Genomic DNA, 20,167 nt, shown 5'->3' on the forward strand with positions numbered 1-20,167 from the left:
TCTCCCAAATCGAATGGATTTATGTCATTCTGTGGTTCCAAAAGATTTGACTTAAGCAAAGTTACCTGTACAGAAAAGCCATAAGATGTTCATGCCAGTATGGGGTTTGAATCTTCAACCTGTAGAGTTGCATTCACATCTGTATCACACCTCATGAATGCTTTGATTAAGTGAATAGAAATCTGCAGAAGCTGTATATCAATACTTATTTTTTATTTCAACCTTTTTGTTACGTACACAGGTATGGAGTACAAGAAGGTCCAAGGAGATTTAGTGCTCTCTCCTAGTGACCTGAACCGCAGCCCTGTCAAGCTTGTCCATGAACTACCAGTGAGGGGCAAGTTGCCAACCATCGATGAGTCGCCCGAGTCAGAGCCCCATGGGCTTCCCCATGATCCTCACCAGACAGTGGAGTACTTTCATGGTCCAAGCAGCATGGATCCAGAGATCTATGACTGTCCAAGGTTCCTTCCTAGACCTAGGCCAATTAGGAGGTGAGTCCAAGAGTTGGTCCAATGGGTGATTTCAAGTTCAGTGTTAACCTTTTGCTGTTGGTGTGAAGTCAACTGCATAGTACCAAACTTTGTATGAAGTAGAGCCTGGAACAAATCACTAGGTGCAGAGCTAGCAATACTATGATTTTGGCTCAAGACATTAGGTGTTAGGGAATTTAGTACATAACTTTTTTTTTTAATTCTTGGCAGTACTTGAAATGTCTCTTCACTTCCCCCACAGACCTATGATGAACCTGATATACCCTCAGCATCATCATGATGACGATGACGAGGATGATGATGAGGAGGGAGGTGGAAGCTGCAGCAGCTCGCAGGCCAGCGCCAAATCGGACAAGAACATGGCAGACTTCGACGGGGAAGATGAGGAGGAGGACGAATCCAGCTCTGTCTGCGAGGACGCCCTGGCGCAGCTCAGTGCCCAGCTGAGTCAGTTTGACCAGCATCCTGACCATCCGCACCATCGCCACCACCACCATCATCACCATCATCCTCACAGGTTACAGGCCCATGTCAAGGGAAGGCAGAGACCCATTGCCAATGTTTCACCCGTGCAAAGAACCAGACTCTCCAGTAAGTAAAGCTACCCACTAATCTTCTCTGTCCCCGCTGCCCGTAGGGCCCCACGCTGGCGCTCTCCGGGCGCGGCAGGTAAATTTTTGGCGAGTTCGTCTGCCATACAGGGGGGGGGCGGAACTAGCGCTGGCATGGGAAAGGGAGCCTTGTTTGAAATCAAATCGGTCTGGTCCGGGGGGGGGGGGGACTTCACAAGGATACCCGTGAACGATCGAATAAAATTAGTCACCTTAGGAGTTGCTTGTCTAAGGTACAGTACTTTGTTGTTTCATTTTTGTCTCGCCTGCATAGCAGAGCGAGACTATAGGCGCCGCTTTTCCGACGGCGGCGGCGTCAACATCAAATCTTAACCTAAGGTTAAGTTTTTGAAATGACATCATAACTTAGAAAGTATATAGACCTAGTTCATGAAACTTAATCATAATGTTAATCAAGTAGTACTGAACATCCTGCCTCAGTTTCAGGTCACATGACTAAGGTCAAAGGTCATTTAGGGTCAATGAACTTAGACCATGTTGGGAGAATTATTTTCAAAATCTTAACCGAAGGTTAAGTTTTTGAAATGACATCATAACTTAGAAAGTATAAGGACCTAGTTCATGAAACTTGGGCATAAGGTCAATCAAGTATTAGTGAACATCCTGCTCGAGTTTCAGGTCACATGACCAAGGTCAAAGGTCATTTAGGGTCAATGAACTTTGGTCAAGTTGGGGGTATTTGTTGAATTACTATCATAACTTTAAAAATTTATGGATCTAGTTCATGAAACTTGGAAATAAGGTTAATCAAGTATTAGTGAACATCCTTCCTGAGTTTCAGGTCACATGACCAAGGTCAAAGGTCATTTAGGGTCAATGAACTTTGGCCAAGTTGGGGGTATTTGTTGAATTACCTTCATAACTTTGAAAATTTATGGATCTAGTTCATGAAACTTGGACATTAGGGTAATCAAGTACCACTGAATATCCTGTGCGATTTTTCAGGTCACATGACCATGGTCAATGGTCATTTAATGTCAATGAACTTTGGCCGTGTTGGGGGTCTTTGTTAAATTACCATCCTAACTCTGAAGGTTTATGGATCTAGTTCATAAAACTTGGACATAAGAGTAATCGAGTATCACTGAACATCCTGTACGAGTTTCAGGTCACATGACCATGGTCGAAGGTCATTTAAGGTCAATGAACTTTGGCCGTGTTGGGGGTATTTGTTGAATTACCATCCTAACTATGTAGTTTATGGATCTATTTCATAAAACTTTGGATATAAGAATAATCAAGTATCACTGAACATCCCCTGTGAGTTTCAGGTCACAAAACCAAGGTCAAAGGTCAGTTAAGGTCAATAAACTTAGGCCATGTTGGGGTAATTGTTGAATTGCCATCATAACTTTGAAAGTTTATGGATAGAGTGAATGAAATGTGGACATGGGTGTAGTTGACAAGTCTTAAGTCACCGTTCAAATGTCATCTATGGTCAATGAATGTGGTTTTATGTCATTATATGAATGGTGTTTTTGTGAATGATTATTTCATAGTAGTTTTCAAAGTTAGCACTGCTGCTATATTAAATCGCATAATGCAGGCGAGACTGCCAGAGGCGTTCCACTTGTTACTAAATTCTGTTGCACATTCCAGTAAGTCCTCAATGCTTATCCATCATGGATATCGTACTATAGCACTGAGACTTCGTGAATGTCGATATAACTTGAGTCACCACTCGAGATGCTCAATGATTGCAAGAACCAGAGCTCCTCGGATCCTCCTGGGATCTCTCACAATACCAGCTGCCGTAATATTGGGTGTGATGCTCTTGATCCCTTGGTTGATGACACTGGCTGCCAACAATTGGACCTTTCTGGGGCTTGTACACCTTGGTTGAAACGTGACCTTCTTGTCGTTCCTGTGCTCTGCTCTTCCTGTATGAAAGAGTTGACTTCGGGAGTGCTGAAGGTGGTGGTGGACTCGGTTGTGCTGCCCACCAGTTAGGAGGTGTAGGCTGGATGAACCGGAATCCAGGGACGGAGACTGTAGTTGGGGCAGGGGTTGATGGTACGGCCAGTACAGGAAGCAGAACAAATGTTGGTTGTGCTATTGGTGCCTTCATCTTTGCCTGACCGACTGTGTTGGAAATCGTCGGAAACTGGAAGGGCCTTTGGATGGGAGGTGGTGGCAAGGCATGTGGTTTCTCCTTTGGTGGTGGGACAGATCGGTGGGCAGTCATGCTAGGTCTATGTGCTGAAGCTCCCATCTCCAATGCACTCCTCTCCTCTTCTTTAGATTTCCGGTTATGCCTGTACATCGAATAAGAAATAGATGAGAAAGAAAAATGCCAATAGACAGGCTGTATTTCACAGGGAGATACATATTGCTAAAGATACAATCTAATTCTACATTTCAAATACTTTGTAATAACACATAAACATTTTGTTACAATTTAAATTGTGGTGCCATTGAATTGCTATCCATGATTCCATATGCTGGTTCCCTCATAATTCATTATATTTTAAATTGTCTTTGATTTCAAATTGCTGTATTATTTAATTCAGAGGAATGATGCCAGGTCTGATTCATATACCATATTAATTATCTGTATGTAAATTAAGTCAATTCAATTCAATAAAAGACATTTCCAAGTGCTCAAAATTTAACTCATTTTCCAATATTCTTACTATTGAATGAGGACATGTCGATTAATATATAACAATTGTAGGCGGGTGTTGGATGTTATGTGGGTGGAGGCCAGGACCCTGCTTCTAATATTTCTATAGTCATGGATGATTGTGGTCCACCTTTGAATGACTCTTCCTTGGTGCCTCCGTTGCTCTGGGTAGGAGCTGCAGCGCTGACCGATGACATACTCCATAACCCTGTTGGCGTTGGGCACGGAGGCGGGTCCTGAGTTACTTCCAAGAAAGCATCTGTACGAGGGGAGGAAAAAATATACAAAGATAGAAAAATATATAAAGAAATCGTGTACAGCACACTTCAACTGCTGGTTGTATTGCTTTAAGTGAAAGTTATAAGGTGATTGATACCAGGACAAGTCCCCTTTATTCAATTCGCAAATGAAAATAATCTGTGGCACAATTCCTCTCAAGTAATGTAAATCCTGTGGGGGGGGGGGGGGGTTCATAGTAATGAGAGGTGTTTTCCTACTGCTGTTAATCCAAATTTCACTTTGTATCAAATCTAGTAGCTATTTACATGGGTTCTTGGCAGTTTAAGAGAGCTAATTTTTTTACATTTGGGGGCAAATCTCCCTTGGCCCCATGTATTGTATTTTACCATTTGTGGCACAATGCACATTTATTCCAAACCATGCAGTTTATTTTGTTGGAACATCGAGAGTTAATTCCCATGTCTCTTCCTATGCAGGTTCATGCTCAACGCATCGTGAGGATGATGACGAGGATGGTCAAATCATTCCGTTTGAAGATTTCAGATTTGAGGACGTCTGCAAGCAATCTCACACTCTACTCTGGGACCTTGTACAGGATGATAGTGCTGTAAGTGATATAATAATAGTAACAACAATTATTGATGAAATACCAGTTTATCAATATGAAAGAGATACATGCGAGCAGAAACCATGCTTATCACAAATCATGTCAGTTTTCATGACTTGGTCTTACTAGAGCATTAGAGTGTGTACACTGAAACATAGGCATATCAATAAACTGATTTGTCATCCCTATTCATTGTTATCCTTCTTTTTCTATTTGTTTTGTTTGTTTTCCAGGTTCATTTAGGTGATGGTCTGTCCTCCGAAGCTGAAAAGCTACTCTGTTCTCTGGTTTGTGTGTTTCCTGAGAGAGAAATTAGAATGAGATTTGTAGAAGGTTGTCTAGAAAATCTTAAACAGCACAGGTGAGTAATATTTATCATGTGGTATTTTAAAATAAATCGATCTTTTTTTAAACATATATGAGTTTCAAATTTTTGTATATTGTGTTATATTTTTAAAGATTATATTCAACCCTCCATTAACGTGAAAGTGACTAGGAGTGTAAAATTTGTGTTTCACATGTACACACGCTTGACAATTAGGAACAAAATCAATCCAAATTCTAAACTATTTACCTATTGAATACTGGAATCAGGGCTTTTTTTCTTTTATTTTCAATGGCTTACAAATTAATGACAGTGATTATTTTGAAAATATGAATGAGGTCAAGGATGTAAGAATGGTTCTGCATTCATCAGAGGAAACATAATATTTATCATATCTTGCAGTCATATTCATATTTTTTTTCTTATTTCAAGTGAAAGTAAAAGTGGAAATATAAGAAACATGGATTGGACATAGTAATTCTTGTTGATGAAAACTGATTGAAGATGTAATGCTGAAATACTCAAAATATAAATGAGGATTCATCTATAAATTGCAAGGCCAATAATCTTTCTCTAAATATTTGTTGCTTTCAGGTCTGTGGTTGTATCTCTTCGTCTTATACCAAAGCTCTTTGCATCCTTCCAGCAGTACCGTAACAACTACAACACACATTGGATTACTATGTAAGTTCCCCCAAAGAGCTGGGATTGTAACACAATTGATTGTAGCACCAATGTGTATGTTTTATTGCATTGATCGCCATGTACAGTCGTCATAAAAATCAGTTATATGATCAATTGCTTAGCTATGTGTTATGAGGCCCTTTGCTCTGTTTCAGGAAACTGATTATTTCACTTCACGATATGTTGACGATTTTAAATTTGAAAACTTATTGTCTTTTCTAATTGAAAAAAAATTGCTGGCAAAGAGTGATATGATGCCCTCAAAGTGAATAGACCTGTGTGCAGAACTTTTGTTTGCTATTTCTATTTACCAGACTAGTGTTTCATTGAGCTTGTTGTAAATTATGCTCAACTTTATATACAACTGGAACATGTTCTTGTGTGCTCGATGCTCTATTATGTCGATTCCCTTTAGCTGAAGTTGAAATCGAAGTTGAAGATATATTTTCTTTTAATCAAAGTCTCTCTTCCCCAAATGTGTTTGACACTGTACTAAATGTATTTTACTTGTTATTTGTTATCATTCAGGTGGGCAGAGAGAGAACTAGGCATGATGAATCTATTCTTTGCTGATCTACTCCATTACACAGGCCAAGTCAGGCTGGCAAAGAAACAGGAAAAGCAGCTGTGAGTTTATCTAGTGTATTGTGTATTTTCAATTATCAATTCAAAAGTATGAAGGTTTTCTACGATATTCTATTCATTGTCACTGGGATGACAAATCCTGTCACCTAAAAAAAATCTCAAATATGAAATAGCAACAATGATCTTGATTAGCCATTGCTGTTTAGTGATTGATCACAAGTTTTTATGTTACTTAGCCCTGAAAAGTATCCAAACCGTTGCCATTGCCATAACAGTATCTCCAATATCTTCCCTTCGATATGAGCTTTGATAAGTAGCTTTGCGATTTGGAAAGGGTGTCACTTGATAGAATATTTAGTTAGTAAAAAAAAAGGAATTGATTTTTGTTCCATAAAAAGATTTCATGATTTTGCCAAATTGAAGTTTGGGAATGAATGCACTCAAAGAAATATGTGTAGCCAGTTTTTCAGATTTTAAGTAAATGAAATATAATTTTTTATGTTTTTTTTATCATTTCATTTCATTTTGTCCTATCACAGATACACTCACAAGACTGAGATCCAAACCAGACTTCAGTTCTTAACCTGTGTGTTCTCAACAGGAGGCTCTCCAGACCATTTCAGTAAGTTGACCATTGTTTTCTATGACTTTTCTTGATGATATTCAATGAATGTGGGGAAAATGAGGGCCTCTTTGGATGCTGTTTAACCCTAACTAGGCCGGGCTTTTTTGGCTGTTCTGTGGCCGGGGGGGGGGGGGTTGATTCAACCCCCCCCTGAGATCTCGGCCGCCGATCGCGCGAGCGCCGCAAAAATTTGCACGCTGGTAGTATGCGATGTAATCTACAAGGCTGTATGGTAAAATTTTCCAAAATAATGAGGTTTTATTTTACATGAATTAATTATGCTAATTTATGCGTAAATCATACTTTTTGCTCTAATTCACTAAATAAAGCTCCTAGAATGCTAATTTTTGGTAAAAATATTCTTTGTAGCATTCTTAACAAAGGCAATTGAAAAAAACTTCGGTTTGGAAATCAATTTCTTATGTATTTTATTGTTTTATGAATTTCTTATGTATTTCTTTGTTTTTCAACCTTTTGCTTTTCTTTGTTTTTTTCACCAGATTTATTGCACAACCTTTTTGAAGCATAATTATGCTAAAATCAATTGCTTTCAGCTGTTTGAAGTAAAAATAATCATATCTTTATGAATATGATGAGAAAACTCAATTTACATTGACTTTGTACACAAAATTACATTTTGGAACAGTTTTTGGTCCGACATGCACTTACAAAATGTTGCGTAATTTCGGAACCGCGTACCCGGGCGTCGTAAATTTGGTCTCAAAAGATGTGCGAGACTTAACCCTCAATCTCCCGGGGTATTTTGATTCTTGTCAATCCCGGGGGGGGGGCCATTATGGCCCCCCCTTAAGATCTCGGCCGCCGATTGCCTGAGCGACGCAAAAATTTGCACACTGGTAGTGTGCGATGTAATCTACAAGGCTGTATGGTAAAATTTTCCAAAATAATGAGATTTTATTTTATATGAATTAATTATGCTAATTTATGCATAAATCATACTTTTTGCTATAATTCACTAAATAAAGCTCCTAGAATGCTAATTTTTGGTAAAAAAATTCTTTGTAGCAATCTTAACAATCGCAATTAAAAAAACTTCGGTTCGGAAATCAATTTCTTATGTATTTTATTGTTTTATGAATTTCTTATGTATTTCTTTGTTTTTTTACTTTTTGTTTTTTATTGTTTTTTCAATGGAAATCATTCCAGACTTAGTTCTGATCATAAACAAGGCAAAATTAATTCAGTTTAATCAGTAAAAGTAGAAATAATGATACATTTATGAATTTTGGCTAAATACACAATTTGCATTGGATTTGTACATGAAATCACGTTTATGAGCAATTTTGGGTCTGACATGCACTTACATAATGTTGCGTAATGTCGTAACCGTGTACCCGGGCGTCACAAATTTGGTCTCAAAATTTGCGCGAGACTTGAAAGTAAAAAGTCAGTGAGCGGCGAGGTCAAAAAAATTTGCGCAGCAGATATATCGCGAAAATTGTCAAGGGGGGGGCCATTATGGCCCCCCCCCCGGGAGAATTAGGGTTAAAAGTATAAACTCTGCGAGTGGCGCGGTCAAAAAATTTCGCGCGGCGGAATGATCGCAGAAAATGTTGAGGGGGGGGGTTGATTCAACCCCCCCCCCCCGGCCATTTTAGGGTTAAAGTTAATAGCATATTTAGTATTCTGTGCTTTGCAGGACTTTTTTTTAACATAAATTGAAATGCAGGGTCACAGGGTATGTCACCCTCTGGATGTTGAAAGTCTGGGCTTCAAAACCTGGTCATGGCCATTGTGCTCCTCAGCAAGGCATTTATTTACATTGTTCTTTCATGTCTTTTGGAATGTGGCATTAAAGGACCAATATGTGTAATCATATATCTGATTGATATGCCTTTATTAAAAACCCAAAATATGCATACACTCTTGAAATTGCCTAAAGACCAATCATTGAAAATAGGCTGCAGAAATACTCAAAACTTTGCAATAAACTGATTACGCAAAAGCAAGTCTCCGATAAATAATATTTTAATGGTAACCCTCCCATAGTCACAATGAATCCAACTTTAGTTGATATGCTAGGAATGGTTGATTTCAATTTTGATGGACAGAGCAGTGTTGCCAAGACCCAATATTGCCAGGGAGACTCCAAAAAATCAAATGAATTAATTCTCTTTTTTTTCCACATATCTCAATGATTCATTCATTAATTCCATTGAATTGTGTATAATAGATGAAGGTATCCCCCTATTTTCTCTGAAGGTTAATAATTAATTAGCAGCTTTCATAAGAGAATTACTGCATTCACTTGATTTTAATGATCCTTTTCTCATTTAATTTGACCTTTGACATTTAGGGTTGACTCTTGATCAGGTGGATACATTATGGTCATGTTTAGCCTTGGATTCTGACTGTTCTGATGAGGCTCTCAACTGGTTCTTACAACAAGCTAACAACAAGGACCAGCATGCACTAGGATTAGAGAACTTCAAGCATATATTCTTCCACAAGGTATGGTTAGATTCATAATCCTATCTGTGTCAGTTGTTTCCCCTTCAAAAACATGTTCAAAAGTGAAGGTGACAAATACCACATTACGTGAATACAGTTGACAAGGTTAGCACATGTCGAGGGTTAGAAACTTTTCTTCCACGACGTAGGGTTGGATTTATAATTTCCCCCCTACAAATCAAGGTAAAGGCTGGAATTTCGTGCACTCTATGCAGAGTTGGTAACACTAGCATGTTTTGGGGTTAGTTGGGAAAATTACAGGAATGCACAGAGTTCAAATATTCTTATACTTTTAGCATTGGATATCATAAAAGGGATGAAAGTTTACTTTTTAACCAACAATCTTTTTTCTTTCCAACTCAGATGCCGCAGCTAGAACCAGATAGCATTAGTATGACCGGACTAAACCTTTTCCAGCAGCTGTGTAGTTTAGCTAGATTAGCTAGCTCTGCTTCCTACAACAGTCCATCCGTAGAGGTAATGTACAATCACTAATCTAAAAATGTATAAAATCTTAGCCTGTAGAGCCTGACTGATCATGTTTTCTCATGTATCTGCTTTAGCCTCTACCCCACGTATATCTGTTCTCTGTCTCCGATCTGTTGACAATTTGTCCAGTGTATTATTATGATACCCATGACTGCATGAATGTGTTCAATGGTGGTGTGAGCAACATAATACATAAAATTTACTCTGAGAGTAAAATGAAAATCAGATGAAAACAATCATTTTTAATTAAATAAAAGAAAAATATTCGGGTTGTTATAGGAATGCACAATATTACAGTGTACAATGTCTATTGAATTGGACAATCAATACAAATGAACGGTCACTATTTCTATCTTTTATTTGTTTTTTTTCGTTTCAGATGCCAGGTATAGATCATTTGTGGAAGATTGCACTTAGAGCAAAGAACACAGATGTTAGTCTTTCAGCAATCCAGTACATCAATTCATATTACATCAACGGTAAGCTAAAGACCGTTAATCTTAGATTACAAGTGTTCATGATACTGGATGTATGTGAAGATTGGCACAAATGTAAAGGGTTCCAAGGAGAAAGGCTTGAAAGGCCATTATTCTTTATGATCTTTCACAACTACCATTCTAGTGGTTCTGCCTAGCCGAACCACACAATGTGGAGATCGGGCTTTAATGGGGTGTTGCAAGAAACTTGCAATCGATTGCAAGTCAATTTTTGGTCCCTAAATCAATCATATGTCTTGCAGTTAATTGCAAATTAGTTATTGATTGCTAATTTGCTCCTTGAAACAAGAAGTTTAATCTGATTTGCTACAGCTAACGTTGATCTATCAGTTGTAAAATTGCAAGAGAATATTTGCAATTGATCGCAAATATTTTCTTGCAACACCCCCTAGGGGGTGTGGCCCCAGTTGTGTGCAACAGACTTACCATCAACATCAGAAATATAAGCAGTCTTAGGATGTTCTAATTAAGCATCAAGCATTATCTTTTCTTACAGGAATATTTAGTAGTCCTAATATTTTCTTCATATTTATGTTATGGTTATGATTATGATTATGTTCCTTGTTATTGCTTCTTGTATGTGATGATAATAATTGTTAGGACATATTTTTCTGTGTTTATTTCAGCTGGTAATGGTACCCTTGAGAAGGAAGAAGAGTTTATTGAGAGATGCATGGAAAGTTTATCCCAAGCATCGGCTGATCTTGACTCTTCTCTCGATGCTAGTCTCCTGGTCTTACAGAGAGGGCTCATTCTACTTAAAACTCACCTTGAAGCTTTCAGAAAAAGGTAATCATAATCAGTATATTCCACTATCATTATTACGCAAAGGATTCTTGTACTTTAGAGTATGAACCCATATCTGCATCCTTTCTCCGATAAATTTAAACTTTGTTAGCAGTTTTCTTCACATCTAGTGTACTGTTTTGTGTAATCTGCGAAATGGTGAATTCCAGATTCCACTGTGGAAAGGTGACCTCATTTGAGGAAAGAAATTCAAGTTCAATCCCAAATCAATTACAACTCCTTTGATTTAATGCAAATTGAATTCACTTACCCAAGCGCCTTAGTCAAAGACTCCAAACTATCCAGAATTCTGCAGCTCGACTCGTTACTCGTACAAAGAAACATGATCACATATCCCCTGTCTTACAGCATTTACATTTGTTACCAGTCCAGTTTCGAATCCAATTTCAGATTTTGTTATTAGTATATCAATGTTTCTATGGACTTGCTCCTTCATACTTAAATGATTTAGTCACTGTGTATAAGCCAACATGTAATTTACGTTCACAATGCATGAATTTATTAGTTGTACCTCAAATATCAACAAAATCTTATGGCGAACGTTCATTTGCTCATGCAGTCCCTGTTTTATGGAACAAACTCCCAAATTCCCTGAAAAAGATTGATTCTGTCAAAAAATTTAAAACAGGTCTTGAGACATACTTATTTAAATTGTACCTACATGTAGCTTCAACAAAATGAACTCATCAACACTTCTCTTCCTCTCCTATGTTTTCTCAAGCGCATAGAGACTATTTGTTATGTGCTATGCACTTTATAAAAACTGACCATTATTATTATTATTAGTAAATTTACTGTTGATTTCTTATTTATTGCCACTCAACTTTCTTGCAATACCCCAATTGTGCTTGATTTCAGGGACTGTGCTTCATCTGCAATTGGAACATAATTTTTTTTTGCAACACCCTATTAGAGAAACTCTACCATTAAGAAATGCCTTTAGCAACCTGAGCATGCAACTTTGATTTCCAACTACTCAACCTTAAGCAACTGATAGCAGTAAATGGATATTGTTTTCATGAGGTCCATGTAAAATAGCCTCACTGTAAACTCAATTTTTAAGATACCAGTCTAGCCATCAGGGGCTTTTGAGGGCTGGGGGATGCAAGATTGAAGTCTCCATTTAGATGCTTGCCGGGAATGGTAGCTTTTATCTACACAAATAGGATTTTAACTTAATCTGAAGGGAATCGCAGTTATTGAGAATCTTATTTAGAATCCAAGAGAGGATCACCAGTCTGTTTTAAAGTCCTCAGTAACTTACAAACAGCTTTGTGAAATGATCTCTATATTTGTGATGATTCTTCCTCCAGGTATGCTTACCATCTACGTCAATGGCAGCTGGAGGGGTGTGGTATTGTCAGCCATCAGAAACATCTACTCGACAGTCAGGCAGCTACCATTAGAATCCTATGCCAAATAGCATCTGTGCCAGAGAAGGTAGGTCTGGGACCAGTTTCGTAAAAGGATACTTTTATTGTAACTTTGTAATTATGGCAGCTACCATGGAAACATTGATTGTGATTGGCTGCTGAGCCCTGTTTCCATGGTAGCTGCCATGATGGCAAAGTTACAACATTTGCAATTCCTTTATGAAGCAAGACACTGATGTGTTTAAAACAAAAAGTGTAGTGATTGATAGTACAATTGATTTTAATGATTGATTGTGCATTGTGGACCATGCAAACTGCAATATGCCTTCCGAATTTAAATCCCATAGTTTATTTTCCTTTCAATGTATAATTTTTTTTCTCATTGATATTAGATCATATATGCATCCTCATACTACTAGAAATATACATTCTATATCATTTCTTAACAGACTAGTATATCATAAACTGAGAAACTTATTATTTATTAAGTTTTGTCTATTCCTTTGTATTGGTCACCACTTATTTGATATTAATATTGATATTTATTATTATATAATCTTTCTTTGTAACAGTTCACCATTGAGATGAATGTGGCTGACCTTGTCGCTGACCTGAGGGCAGAGGTCACCCATTTCTGCAGTAACGTCCTACAGCAGCAGTCCAGCGACAACAACGGCCAGATGGCATCGCTCTATGCAACCTCTGTACCCGATGACAAGAGCGGGGGTTCAGATCCCCAGCAGCCACAGCCGCAGGGAGATGACCAGGGACTGTCGTCCATCATTCCTGGTCCTGTCAGGATGTTGTCCGCAGGACATGAGCTGATACCAGATCTTGATGAGAAGACCTTGAAAGAAATGAGTTTCAGTGATGCAAGGGTAAGGAGGTCTTATGATTATTATGTAATAGCAGTGATAGTGATAATGGAAAGGTGATGACTAAGGTGTGTCGTCCATCATTCCTGGACCGGTCAGGATGTTATTGGCAGAGCACGAGCTGATACCAGATCTTGATGAGAAGACCTTGAAAGAAATGAGTTTCAGTGATGCAAGGGTAAGGAGGTCTTAAGATTATTATGTAATAGCAGTGATAGTGATAATAGAAAGGTGATGACTGAGGTGTGTCGTCCATCATTCCTGGACCGGTCAGGATGTTATTGGCAGAGCACGAGCTGATACCAGATCTTGATGAGAAGACCTTGAAAGAAATGAGTTTCAGTGATGCAAGGGTAAGGAGTCATTATGATAATCATGTAATATGACAAGCATTCTCTTAGCTATGTAATGTATTCAAGCTGTAGTACTAATCACAGAATGAATTCTAGAAGATTCCAATGAAAATACCAACAGGTATGTATGAATAAGTTTTATGTTCCAAATGATTCTGGTAAGAATCGAGTTCAGTAATCATCAAATATGACAAGTTTCAGTCTCAAAGTACTAGTAAAATTCTTCATTAATTGTTCTTTTGTTTGTCTTCAGGTGGTGTTTGTATCATTTGGTGCCATGAGGAGAGAGCGTAAGCGTGAAGGGGCCGATCAACCGGCGTCGTGCTTGCCTCCACCTCCACGAGAGAAACTACCCATGATGCTCTTGCTAGAAGAGCCCCATTTCAGCTGCCTCTTCCATCTTCTTCAGCAACTGAATGAACTCAAATGTGATGGCAAACAGGTAAAGTATATTAACCTGTTGAAGACTGAGGTTGCATATATGTGGGCAAGGGTCTATGGAAATTAATGTTATAGCATGATCATCCAGTTTCCGATAGGTTTAGGTTAATGACCTAGTCCACTCCAACATCCAGTTGATACAAATAAAAAGAGAAGAAAAAATCATTCATTGGAAAATTTATATTTCATCAAAATCGGATGTATACTAAGAAAGTTATGGCATTTGAAAATTTTGCTTTCATATACAATAAATGAGGGAGCCGATGGCATGCATGTCACAGTCACAATTCATATTTCGTATTTTATATGACATATGAAATATTTCATTCCCCCCACCTCCCACCAATAACTCAGACAATGTTTCTTCATCGAACAGATGAAATTGCCTTGGTTTTAAGTGTTTAATGATTCAGTCATTCTTTCTGTACACCTTGTTCAGGAGGAAGAGTCCGAAAGAGACCTTGAGAGCCGAGCACAGATGCTGTCAAGGAATGTTTGGGATCTTCTAATGCTCTTACCTACCAGCCCTGATGTACTCAACGGCTTCAAGACCTTACCTGCTATCAAGGTTCGGGAATATTCTTGTATACCCCTCTTGTGTTATCTTTGCTCTATTTTGATTATATGGCATTTTCAAAATCAGGTAATAATAATTATGCTTAATAATGCACGGACAAATATCAGAAGCATGTTTTATTTTTTAAGTGAGAAAATTTCATCTCAAGCAGGAGATGCACAGATCCTACATCCACAGATTAAGCAGGGGAAATTCCAAGTCAAATGCGATAACTGGAGATTTCACCAAAAAGCATCAAAGCTGGAGATATGGGGATCTGCATTTCTCAAAAGGACTATGACAAAACTATCATGTTTTGGGGGCTTTTCATAGTTAGATTATTTCATACTGATGAACACCCCAGTTGAGATGGGCCTTGAACAATACTAAAGAAACACATATAATTATTATGCTTAGCTCAACCCCAGCAAAGCAAAGGCAGTGGTCAGCAAGACCAAGGCATCTCAGTCATCAAAGAATGGAGATGACAAGGAGGATTTAAATGGGACGCCCTCTGGAGGTGAACTCGCACCAGTAGACTGGGGCAAACTGCTGACAGAAAACAAGCCCCACAAGCTTCTCTACTCCCTTCAAATCATCGAGGCCCTTGGGCAACCTAGCAAGAAACAGCGTAGCAAATCTGTGGTAGGTCTCCTTTTATTTTAAGATAGACGTTTTAATTTTTTCTCAATTCCATATCATTTATTAGAATATTTGCCAAGACATAAAGAAATACCTAAGTCATGATCTATGTAGGAAAGAAAGAAAAGTTCTCATTTATCTAAATTTTTACTTGATCTATAACAATTTATATCTTTCACCTGCAAATCTAGACATTTTACATTCTTATGTATCTGAAAGAGTCTTAAGCAGTGATTCCAACATAATTTATTGAAGATTTATCTATTATCATACCAATAATGGTAAAAGATGAACAACATATTATTGCAAAACAATTCAATGAACATCATATAGTAAGTGTACCAGTTTGGTAAGGTGTCCTCTGGGAGGACTTGCCCCTATGTTGCCTGTTGCAGAAAGAGTTGTGTTTAAACTGAACTGGATAAAAATCAAGTGCAAATCGAAGATAATGCTTATGATTGGTTAAAAATAAGGTTATGTTTGATTTCTTGAGATGTGTTTGATTGCAACCATTTTTTAAACATGCTCTTAGGAACTTTTACTCAGGGGGAGATGGCATCCAGGAGCTTTTTCCATGTGGGAATCAAATCTGGGAGAGGAGAAGGGGGGGGGGATGTCCTGTTACTCTTGATGAAATTCATTGCCTCATCTTGTATGTATTTCTTACTGATTTCATTAGGCTTCTCTAGGATCCAGTGAGCACTCCTCCAGCATGGCAGATATGGCAGCAATGAAGGTAAAAAAGGTCAGGAAAATTTTGTTGTCTTAGATAGATTTTTTTTCTTCAAATTTTCAATTATTTTCAACATTCTCCTAGAGAGATCTGAAGAGATTATTTTCAGTCAATTGCATGTTGATTGGTAAAATTTGCAATTTTGATTACAGAAAACCATATTTTATATAGCGATCAAAAGCAAATTTGCAAGTTCCTTGCAGTGCCTACTAAATTTTGTTCTAAAGATCAATAATTAATATGTGGTTGTTATTTCAGTGCTTAAAACTAATTATGAGACTTATTCAGTGGTACGCACCCCTCCCCCCCAAAAAAAAAAATATATATGTATATATAATAATGATAATAATGAATAAATGAATAAAAAGATAAAATAAAATAATAAATAAATTATTAAACCACAAATTAATATCATAGTTATGAATTAAAGTTTACAGAATAGCTTTGTATGCCTGTGTCATTATCACAGATGGTGATGTGCACTGTCACTCACTTGCTACCATAAACTGAACTCTTAACATATCAAATGCCATAGTTGAAAATCAGCATCACATAGCACATATAATTCCTATAGAGAGCCACAATTTCTGAGACATAAAGAGAGTTAAGCCTTACACTTCACCTTTTAACTAAGTATTTTACATGTGTGACCCTCAGTTTAGAAAGAAAAAACTATTGATTTGATTTTGATTTGATTTATTTATTTCCGTTTTACAATTGTACATAATATGATGAACATAACATAGCAAGGTCAAAAATACTACCAGACAAAATATAATTTATATAACATATTCATAAATTTAAGGAACATAATTCAGTAAATAAAGATATCTCAAATGACATTTGTATTTAAAGTAAAACGGAGGGACTTGCCGAAAAAAGCAAAGCTTGTACAAGAGGCAAGCCCCTTTCTTAGTTCCATTACAAAATTACAACAAATAAATATTGGGTCTAAATAATAACTTTGTTTAAAAATAAATACAAACAATTTTATGCACTTGACAAAAACGTAACTGATGGATTGTGTGAGAGAATATTAAGTTTTACAATATTATAAGAGAGGGGGAGAAGACAGGAGGGAAAGAGGGGTGCAGTACAGTAAGTAGAAAGAAAGAAGAAGGCGGGCAGCAGGAGCAGGTACTTTGGCTAATTGCAATTTTAAGAAGAAAAAATAAAACAAATAATATACATGACTTGTGTACATAATATGGGCGCATGTACACAAAAGTCGAGTATAATTAAATTAGTTGTTCACAGCTTGACCTGTTTGCAGCGAGTATTGCAGAATTAACATTTTTTTCAGTTTGCGTTTAAAAATATTTACGTTGGGGGATTCTTTGAAATCTTGAGGCAGAGAGTTCCAGTAGGCAGGCCCGGAGAAGACAAATGAATTCTTTGCAAATAGAGTTCTTGTTAAAGGAAGATGATAATATTGTCGTTGCCTTGTTGGGTAGCAGTGTACGGATGCATTTTTACGGAACATTTTAGAGAAAATGGCGGGGAGGTCGTCCTTGCTTAATTTGAACATAAATTGACTAAGTTCGAAAAGATATATGTCACTTACTTTAAGAATGTTATTTTCAAAAAATAAGATATCAGTATGTGATCTAAAGTGTGTTTGAAAAATTATTCTTAGAGCTTTTTTCTGGAGAAGTAATATTCTATTTAGTTGTGTTTGTATTGCACATCCCCAGGCAATAATTCCAGAATTAATATATGGTAGAATAAGGGTGTAATATAATGTTAACAAAGTGCGGGAAGGGAGAAAATGTTTGAGTTTATTAATAATTCCAATGTTTCTAGAAATTGTTTTACATATACTATCGATATGAGGCTTCCAGGATAATTTGTCGTCAATAAGGACACCCAAGAATCTTGTAGTGGAAACATTATTAAGAACGAAATTGTCAAAGAAAATACTGTCAGGTAGAGTATTGATTTTATTACTGAAAAGCATGTAGTTTGTCTTCTGGTGATTAAGCGAAAGTTTGTTGGCCTTGATCCAATCTGTAACATTTGTTAGTTCAAAATTTACGATTCTAACGAGTTGATTAATATCATCGTGTGAAAAGAAAATATTGGAGTCATCAGCAAAAAGTATAAATGAAAGTAAATTTGATGTATTTTTAATATCATTGATGTAAGTAATGAAGAGAAGTGGGCCTAGCAGGCTACCCTGGGGGACACCACACGTAATTGGTAGAGTAGTCGAATTGCTATTATTCACTGATACGAACTGTGTCCTATCAGTGAGGTAACTCCTGAACCACTCCAAGGCCTTCCCTCTAACTCCATAATGACACAGTTTATGAAGGAGAATTTCATGATTTATAGTGTCGAAGGCCTTGGAGAAGTCCAGGAAAATACCGACAGTATGACAACTATTATCGATGGAAGTGGTGACTTTATTAATAAATGACAAAATTGCATGGGAAGTACTATGGTTTTTACGGAATCCAAATTGGAAGTTTGAAAAAATGTTGTGTAATTTGAAAAAATCACTTGTTCTGATATGGACAAGTTTTTCTAAAATTTTAGATAATGAAGTTAGTAAGGATATTGGACGATAGTTGGAAACGAGTTGGCTATCACCTTTTTTGAAAAGTGGGATGACTTTGGAGATTTTCATTTTATTGGGGACCCGTCCAGTGCTAAGAGAGATATTAAAGATATGTACTAATGGATCAACGATGGCTGTAATGATTTTTTTTAGAAGAAAGTTGGGTATACCGTCATACCCCGGGCTTTTCTTATTTTGTAGATTGCTAACAATATTTATGATTTCCATCGAATTAGTAGGATTAAAAAACATGGAATTGGGGTTGGGGTCATCAAGGAAATCAGAAAAGGATTTGTTAGTTCGAGGTATATTTTTAGCCAAGTTGTTGCCAACATTTGAAAAATATGAATTGAACTCTCGTGTGATTATATTAGTGTCGTCTGTAATAGTATTGTTTGATTTTATTTTTGTGATTGTAGAGCTTTTTTTCTTTTTGTTGAGTACATTATTAATAATCTTCCAAGTATTTTTCATATCATTTTTGTAAATGTTTAATTGGGAAGTGTAGTATTCCTTTTTGGCTATACGTAATAAAGTGGTAAGGGTGTTTTTATAACAAGTGTACTTAGAACGAGAGTTTTCGCTTGGTTTAGAAATGTATTTATAATACAGATTATTTTTACGGTTAATAGATCGTAAGATAGATTTAGTAATCCACGGATGTATTGGGATTTTTTTATAATTTGACTTTCGGTTGATGATAAGAGGGACGTGGGTGTCTAGAGAATATGTTAATTTGGTAATAAAAGAGTCGTAAGCTACATCAACCTCTGTGGAGTCAAAAATGGTCGACCAGTCTGTATTGTCTAAATCATTAATTAAATAGGAAATGTTATCATCGGTTATTTTACGATAGGAAGTATTATATGATTCATTCTTAAATATTTTACTTTTAGACAACTTCGCAAAAATTGAAAAGTGATCAGAAATATCGCTAAGGACTATACCAGCTTGGGGGGTAGGATATGTTACATTACTAAAAATATTATCTATAATAGTTGCAGAAGTGTTAGTTACTCTCGTTGGTTTAGTAATTAGTGGTAGGAAGGAATTAGTAAGAAACGTTTCGAGAAACTCTTGCGAGATATTGTTAGTGTTGCAATTCATTAAATTGATGTTGAAATCCCCCATAAAAAAACAATCTTTGTTTTTCAGAAAAGGATTGAGTAAAAAGTCATTGAGGGTTTCCAGAAAATGTTGAGTATTTGAATTTGGAGGTCGGTATAAAACTCCCAGTATCAGATTTTTTCCTTTTGGATTGATGATTTCAACAAAGAGTGATTCTAGAGCGTCATTGGATAGAGTCATATTACTTATAAGATTATATTCGTATTGCTGGGGTATATAAAGTGCAACACCGCCACCGGGTCTAAGAGTTCTGTTATTAACAACTAGATTAAAATCAGAGAGTTCAAAAAGAGAGCAAGGATTTTCCGCGAACCACGTTTCAGTTAATCCAATGATTGAATGTTTCGGAAACTGATTATTATCAAGAAATAATTTTAACTTATCGAAATTTTTCTTGGCACTACGAATATTTAGATGGAGAAGAAA

The 20,167-nt window shown here is 36.9% G+C and overlaps 1 protein-coding gene across 2 annotated transcripts in view; it reads left to right on the forward strand.

The window, feature by feature from the left end:
- Positions 1–20,167, forward strand: part of LOC129264629 (ubiquitin carboxyl-terminal hydrolase 34-like) — a 105,935-nt gene that overhangs the window by 36,278 nt on the left and 49,490 nt on the right. Inside the window, exons 14-30 of one of the 2 annotated variants that reach the window (XM_064102395.1) lie at positions 242–494; positions 736–1,085; positions 4,466–4,596; positions 4,830–4,957; positions 5,516–5,605; positions 6,134–6,232; positions 6,730–6,812; positions 9,133–9,287; positions 9,651–9,764; positions 10,156–10,255; positions 10,900–11,062; positions 12,394–12,520; positions 13,026–13,331; positions 13,935–14,123; positions 14,562–14,690; positions 15,096–15,323; positions 16,000–16,065. In XM_064102395.1, the coding sequence (XP_063958465.1) occupies positions 242–494; positions 736–1,085; positions 4,466–4,596; positions 4,830–4,957; positions 5,516–5,605; positions 6,134–6,232; positions 6,730–6,812; positions 9,133–9,287; positions 9,651–9,764; positions 10,156–10,255; positions 10,900–11,062; positions 12,394–12,520; positions 13,026–13,331; positions 13,935–14,123; positions 14,562–14,690; positions 15,096–15,323; positions 16,000–16,065 (2,711 nt within the window). The remainder of the gene's footprint in view (positions 1–241; positions 495–735; positions 1,086–4,465; positions 4,597–4,829; positions 4,958–5,515; positions 5,606–6,133; positions 6,233–6,729; positions 6,813–9,132; positions 9,288–9,650; positions 9,765–10,155; positions 10,256–10,899; positions 11,063–12,393; positions 12,521–13,025; positions 13,332–13,934; positions 14,124–14,561; positions 14,691–15,095; positions 15,324–15,999; positions 16,066–20,167) is intronic. The other variant, XM_064102396.1, reaches the window with a different exon arrangement.

This window comes from Lytechinus pictus, chromosome 7 (genome assembly GCF_037042905.1).
Source record: "Lytechinus pictus isolate F3 Inbred chromosome 7, Lp3.0, whole genome shotgun sequence".
In the NCBI taxonomy this organism is placed as follows: domain Eukaryota; kingdom Metazoa; phylum Echinodermata; class Echinoidea; order Temnopleuroida; family Toxopneustidae; genus Lytechinus; species Lytechinus pictus.